Raw genomic sequence first — 7,677 nt, 5'->3', positions numbered from 1 at the left:
TACTAACAAAAAGTCAAACTTGTGACCGCACTAATACGAGAGTCCACATCGCTAGCAATATGAGAAGATAATAAGACGGAATAAATATTTATTCCCAAAGAGGATAAAGAAGTATAAGGTTTTAGATGGGTATCCTACTCTTGACGATATGCCAAGGCGTTTTAATAGAGCGGCATCAGGGAAAACCCTCGTATTAGGTCCTTTGAACTACCCCACCTTCCGGAAAAAAAGTTTTTTAGAATTCAAAGGACCGTTATCACTTAAACAGGATAACAACAAAATTGAGGGATTCTTTTTAGTAACCAACAGGTACAACAATATTTCAAGTGGCCCAGATAATACTTTCAACAATCATAGGAAAACCCACACAAAAGACACAATCTAAATGTCTCCACAACAACAGATTAAACATTTTTTATTTGCCTTTATTTAACCGTAAGAACTTCAGGGAATGAACCAAATATTAAGCACCAATGCCAAAATCAAAAATAACCAATTACCTTTACAATGAAGAACTAAAACCTCAACGGATTAAAGATTAGCTAATAAATCCCCTTTCGATACACTTTCTTGAAGTCTAAGCAACAATAGTTCATTGTTGTTCTTGTAGTTGTAGTTGAGATTAAAAAAGCATCGTTTCGATTGAAATTTCGAACCTCATCAAGCATTGATAAATGACGTCAGCATTAGTTAAAACCTATAGATATAACAATGAGGACTACAAAGCAAGTGAATGCAATTGATGATTGGTAATCCAACCGTTATTATGATTGTTTGATAGCAGTTTAGCCTGTTTCTCAATATAAAAGTTAAGGTTCTTGTTGTTTTAACTGTACATTGATCAGTTAGAAGATGAGACAACTCTGAAACAGCGAACAAGGTAAACCAAGAGAAGGTTTAAAATCTGTTACTTATGGGATACTTTTAGTTTGATAATTTGATGAATTGGGGGTAGATGTGTAACAGTGATGTAAATTGGTTATGAAACATGTAAATAGAGATATGTCATTGTTTGCTTAGTTCATTTTCCTCTTCTAATAGACAATTTACTAAACATTGGTATGATATAAGATAAATGGTATTGAATTATTTGGGAAATAGTAGTTCAATTCAATAATCTATTGATGAAAGATCGATAATTTAGTTCTTAAAGTGGGTATATAATATAATAAAAGAACCGTAGAGTGAGTGTAAGAAGTTATGTTAACCAAGCCAATATATACACATTATTCACCTAATAGTAATTATCAAAATAGTGGTGTGGAACACATTGTAGCAACAGGAATTGAAATTGAAGAAGATTCTGATTTATCCGATATTCAAGATAGTTCCCCAGATACTTCGTCATTAATTGATATCTCAATGGAAAAACAAAATAGCATTAATCATAATAACGATAATAACAATAGGAAGAATTCGAGTTTCAGATTCAAGAAACTGAGTAATGCTATACCGTTATTACCTAAAAAACCATATGGAGGCAATTATCATTCCTCGATAATTGGGACCACTCAAAGGAGGATAATAAATGCAGAATCGTATCATACTTTTTTAGAATTCTTAAAAACTGATGAACAACCATTGGACAATTCTATGGTGTTATGGGAATTGTTATCTAATGATTCAAAAGATATATTTATGAATCAAATTGTAAGAAGGCATGAACAAATCACAGACCATGAGAATAGATTAAAGCTAAGGCAGATAAGGAAACCGCAAATTAACAAGAATGAAGATCAAACGAGTCTATCTACAACCTATAATGAAAATGACATCAAACTAGATATAATAAACAGTGATGATTTAAATTTAAATTTAACACATAATGAACGTTTGCAATTGCAAAAAGGAATATTGCATAATGATATTAACGATAATGAAGTTTCTTCAAAAGAACAGCTTAAGACAACTCAGCTGAAAAGTAAAATATCACATTTGTTGAACGAAGTAAATATATTATTGGATGAATTGAATGAATTGGAGAAACCAAAATCAAACAATAGGATGTCAACGACAGATGTTGGAATAGTAAAACCGAATTTCAACACAATGTCAAGAAATAGCGACGAAAATCAAAGAACATCAATAATTAACCCAATTGATTTCCAAACTAGTTTAATCAAGGAGATTGACTCGAGTTCGAATATAGATATAAATTCGAATTTACTTCCAAATGCAAACTCAAATTCAAATTCAAATTCAAATAAAATTGGCAACGAATCAAAAAAGATAATTCAAAGATTGAAAAGAAAATCTACAATGGGATTTATGGATCATCTCTACAAGAAATCAAACCCAATGGTAAAAGATGTACTATCACCAGAAAATTCATATAATCAATATATACTTAAATAATCACCATTATCATAATCATAATCATAATCATAATCATAACATAACATAACATAACATAACATAACATAACATATTCAGATATTTAATTACTGACGTCCATGGTTCTTATTTTGTTACTATAGCAAAAATATCAATATGGAATTTGGAAGTGCAGGAAGAAAAAAGAAAATTTGAACTCGATGAGATGGAAAGAAACTTTATACAAATTGGACAATTGATTGTGTAATTAGTCAATTGTTCATTGGGGAATGTTATATGTAACTATTGGGTAATTGTTCTTAAGGAGTAAGGAGTTATTGGTTTGGTTTTGTATCTTAATATAATCATTAGAAGGTAACATTGGGATTAGGAAACCAAATAAAAAAAAAATAAAGATGTCTAACGAATTTTTATTGCCTACAAATTTCACACCATCTCATTATAAGATATGGATCAAGAAATTGAATATAGATGAAAATACCTTTAATGGTAACGTTTCTATTTTGTTGAAGACTAATCAAGCATCTAATGTTATTCAATTGCATATTAGAGATATCACTATTGAAAATGCTTGGATTGAAACCAACGATGGTGATAAGCAAAGTTGTGTTTCTCATTCTTATGATAAAGTAACTGAATTTTTAACCTTGGAGTTCCCCAATGAAATCACTGCTGATTGCACTCTATTCGTCGATTATAATGGTTTGTTGCAATCTAATATGTCAGGTTTTTATAGATCCAATTATAAGGATGTTTCCACTGGTGATGATAAATGGATGTTATCTACTCAATTTGAAGCCACTGACGCTAGAAGAGCATTCCCATGTTTTGATGAACCAAATTTAAAGGCTCATTTCGAAGTTCACATCACTGCTGAAAGTGAATTGACTGTCTTGTCTAACATGCCTGAAAAGGAAGAACTAGACGAAGGTTCAATGAAGACCCATATATTTTACACTTCTCCATTGATGTCTACTTATTTGGTTGCCTGGGCTATTGGTGAATTCGAATATATTGAATCTAAGACAGATAAAGAAATTTATCCAACTTTACAAGGTTATAGTATCGAAGATGGTTCTTCCCAAGTCAAAGGAAGTTTGCCAATTAGATTATACACTGCAAAGGGTAAATCTCAACAAGGTCAATTCGCCATGGATGTTGCTAAGAAAGTAGTTGATCTATTCTCTGAATTGTTCGAAATTCCTTACCCATTGCCAAAATTGGATTTGATTTGTGTTGAATCTTATTCTCACAATGCTATGGAAAACTTTTCCTTGATCACATTCAGACCTTCTGCTTTGTTATATGATGGTGATATTGATTCAATGTTAACTTCTTCAGCATCTAAAAAGATTGCATATGTGGTTTCTCATGAAATTGCTCATCAATGGTTTGGTAACTTAGTTACCATGAACTGGTGGGATGAATTATGGTTAAACGAAGGTTTTGCTACCTGGGTTGGCTATTACGCGGTTAATCATTTGTTCCCAGACTGGAATGTCCCATCAATGATCATGTTGAACTCCCGTGAAGTTGCTCTTGGCTTGGACTCCTTACATGAATCACACCCTGTTAAGGTCAATGTTCATGATCCTAAAGATATTGATCAAGTATTTGATACCATCTCTTACTTGAAAGGTTGCTCTGTCCTTGAAATGATTAGTGGTTACCTAGGTGAAGTAAACTTTTTGAGAGGTGTTGCTATTTATTTGAAACGTAACAAATTTGGAAATGCTACTATGGAAGACTTATTCTCTTGTATTAGTGAAGTCGCAGACATTGAAATGCTATCTCGTGTTAAACCATGGATTTTAGATATTGGTTTTCCAAAGCTATCTGTTGAGAAATCTAGCAAGGACAGCAATCTATTAAGAATTACCCAAAATAGATACGTCAATTCAACATCTGATCTAGAAAAATCCTCAGACAAAAAGACTAACTGGTGGATACCATTGATGATGACAAAGGGAAATGTAACCGAAGGTAGATTGGAATTTGATTCAGAAGAGATTGATATTGGTTATGAAGAATCTTTGACATTTTTCAACACTGATGGTTACGGTTTCTACAGAGTCAAATATGAATCATCTGAATTACTAGATAAAATTTACGAAAATTTAGAAAATTTATCATCTAGATCATTAATGGCTTTGATATCAGATGTTGCTACTTGTGGTACTTTACGTCAATTTTTGGATTTGTCATTGGCAATTTCAAAATTAAAATCATTAAATGATTATTATGTCTGGAAATTAATTATTCAATACCTAGAAACAATGAGAATTGTTGTCTTTAACAGCTGTGATGCTTCTTTGATTACTAAGTTTGATAAATTCATTTGTTCATTATTTGAGCCAATCATGGAACTAGCTATAAGTTATCTTCAAAACCCAACTGAATTATTAAACAACAAGGATGATGAATTCCGTTACGCAAAAGCTGAATTATACGATGCGGTCCTAGAACTGACAGGTATGTTGGGACAAAGTGACGTTGTTAAGGCTGCAATGGATCTATTTGAAAAGAATTCTATTAATGATTCCAACAGATCCATTGTCTTTAGCACAGTTCTATCTCAAAAGAATACTAAATTGGCAACCTTTGAAAAAATTGCCGCTTTAGTAGCAGGTGCTGATTTAGCTGAATTAGAAACAATCTTGTCATGTTTGGGTTGTGTTAGAAATGAAGAATTATTTACACCATGTTTGGACTTACTTTTCAAGATTGAACCAATGAATGTTCAATATTTGGCCACCTCATTTGGTAAGAACCCATATATTCAAAGCTCAATTCTAAAATATGTTGAATCTAAGAAAACTGAACTTTTCCAAAGATTGCAAATCAATGCTATCGTGATGTGTAGATTTGTCAGTTTCACATTTTGCAACTTTTCTGAAGCTTCCTATTTGAATTCATTAAATGCCATTTTTAAAGGTGAAGATATTTCTTTATATGACAGAAACTTGAAGCAAACAATGGAACACGTCGAATTGAATATTTCCCACTCCAAGGAATGGATTCCACAACTAACAGAATATTTTATGTAAGGTCTAAATAGTTTAAGGATTCTATATAATTTTTAAATAATGTCAATTTTAATAATTACTTTTAAACTAGCAGATATACCAGTGCTGTCTATCAGTTCATAGTCCATGTCATTAGAGATGAATCAATCAATCAATGTAACTTGGCTTACATCACGTGACTATGGTTTTGGTTTTGGCAGGGTAACAGCTTTGGTAACCCCAGACCCAAAGAAACCACGTCGAAGAAAGCGAACTTTGGAAAGTTTCAACAAGATTAAGCCTTTAAGAAGGGTTGATTTAATTAGACAAGTTTGATTTAAGGCAGTTGTTGATCTACATTTCAAAAGTATATTAGAGGTAATCTAATATAATTGAGCTGGTCTACAGTTGTGCGTGAAGGTTTTGAACTAAGTTGAAAGATGACAGTATTAGCAGCTTCGATCACGACACGTAGTGGGAAACCACTTTTATCAAGACAATTTACCGAAATTACCAAAGATAGAGTAATGGAATTGTTGTCTAATTTCCAAGGTCTAGTTGCTAATATTTCTTCAGATCATACTTATGTGGAGAGTGAACATGTTAGATATGTTTATAAGCCTTTTGACGATTATTACTTAATTCTAGTCACCAATCGTCAGTCTAACATTATTCAGGACTTGTCTACTTTGAACTTATTCTCTCAAACTGTTAATTACTATTTGAATAGTTTTGATGAAGGTGAGATATTTGAGAATGCTTTTGAAATTTTGAGTTCATTCGACGAAATTATTGTTATGGGTAATAAAGAAGATTTGACTATTTCCCAAGTAAATACTTATTTGGCTATGGAATCTCATGAGGAAAAGATTCAAGAGATTATTGAACGTAATAAAGAAACTGAAGCCAATGCTGAAAGGAAACGTCGTGCGAAGGAAATTGCTAGAAAGGAGCATGAAAGAAAAATGGGAATGCCATCTGCGGATGATCTATCCTCTCATAAATTCATGGGCAGCAACGATGCTAAGATGGAAACTGCTTATAATAGTTATTATAGCCATGCTTCTGCTGCGGCCCAACAATCGTTCTTGCATTCCCAACAACAGCAACAACAGAAAGTTCAAGATCAACAATATTCTAAATACCAAGGAACAAGCAATGCATTTGGTGGTAGCGGTATGAAACTATCAGGTAATAATAAACAATCTGGAGCAGTCGCCGCTAGAAAGTTGCGTCCATTGCCAAAAGAACCAGAAGAAGATAAACCAGATAACAACGGTATTTTAATATCCATCAAAGAGACTGTAGGAGCTGAAATTTCAAGGGATGGTAGTATATTGTCCTCAGAATTGAAAGGTGTTCTAGAGCTACGTATCAATGATGAATCTCTAGCTCATGCCAAATTGCAATTGACTAGTAACGTGAATGTTTCCGACAAATCCTTTCAATTTAAGACACATCCAAATATTGATAAGAACTCATTTTTATCATCTAAAGCACTTGGTCTGAAATCAAATGATAAAGCATTCCCATCCAATGACCAAAGTTTGGGTGTCTTGAGATGGCGCAAGGTCGGAACTGCTGACGACAAGTCAATTGTTCCTTTAGATATCTCTACATGGGTAACACCTTCTGATATTCAAGAAGGTGTCTTTGATGTCACCGTGGAGCTTGAAATCAATGAGAACTATAAACATCCATTGAATGAAATTACTTTCAATATCCCAATAGGAACATCTAATGTATCTATTAGCGATGATAACAATGACGTTAATGCAACTGTCATTGAGGCAAATGAGGAAGAAGGTGTCATAATCAAAGTTGAACGCATCGAACCAGGTAGTTCGGGTGTTTTCTCATTTACTATTGATTCTGGTTCTGAAGAAACTTTGTTCCCTATGAACGTTTGTTTCAAGAACGAATTGGTCAGCGAGCAGAGCTTTACAGGCGTTGGTATCTCCAATATTGTTAGTAGTAAAGACGATTCTGAAGCTTTGCCTTACGATGTAATAAGTTACTTAAACGCAGAGGACTATTTGGTCGTATGATCAAACATATGCAGGGAACCCAGGTAGAAAACACCTCCATTGAAAGGATACACATGTATGTATATAGCTGTATATTGTATAAGATACGGTTACAATTTCGACATTTGATTAATGGAAATAAGCTCATTTTCATATGATAGTCTCACAGGTAATATCGATAGAAAATGTATATATTTATTAACTTTGTAAATGTAATTATTTAACTCGAACCATGGTAGATTGATGAACAAAACCTTAATACAATTCTGATAGGTATGTATGTAGGTAAGGCCGATGATTCGAACGTAGAT

General features: G+C 33.0%; 3 protein-coding genes across 3 annotated transcripts; all 3 read left to right on the top strand.

Annotated features, from left to right (window-relative positions):
* Positions 1–1,200: 1,200 nt before the first annotated feature.
* On the top strand, positions 1,201–2,355 carry Kpol_380p15 (uncharacterized protein; the record flags this gene model as incomplete). Its single annotated transcript, XM_001642704.1, has 1 exon — positions 1,201–2,355. The coding sequence occupies one exon, from the start codon at positions 1,201–1,203 to the stop codon at positions 2,353–2,355; it is 1,155 nt and encodes a 384-aa protein (XP_001642754.1).
* A 374-nt stretch (positions 2,356–2,729) lies between these two features.
* Positions 2,730–5,381, top strand: Kpol_380p14 (M1 family metallopeptidase; the record flags this gene model as incomplete). Its single annotated transcript, XM_001642703.1, has 1 exon — positions 2,730–5,381. One exon carries the CDS (start codon positions 2,730–2,732, stop codon positions 5,379–5,381), a length of 2,652 nt encoding a protein of 883 aa, XP_001642753.1.
* A 398-nt stretch (positions 5,382–5,779) lies between these two features.
* Positions 5,780–7,387, top strand: Kpol_380p13 (coatomer subunit delta; the record flags this gene model as incomplete). The annotated part of the gene is made up of 1 exon (XM_001642702.1): positions 5,780–7,387. The coding sequence occupies one exon, from the start codon at positions 5,780–5,782 to the stop codon at positions 7,385–7,387; it is 1,608 nt and encodes a 535-aa protein (XP_001642752.1).
* Positions 7,388–7,677: the final 290 nt, after the last annotated feature.

This window comes from Vanderwaltozyma polyspora, genomic scaffold, assembly GCF_000150035.1.
Source record: "Vanderwaltozyma polyspora DSM 70294 KpolScaffold380 genomic scaffold, whole genome shotgun sequence".
Lineage (NCBI taxonomy): Eukaryota > Fungi > Ascomycota > Saccharomycetes > Saccharomycetales > Saccharomycetaceae > Vanderwaltozyma > Vanderwaltozyma polyspora.
This window is presented reverse-complemented; position numbering and strand designations above follow the sequence as displayed.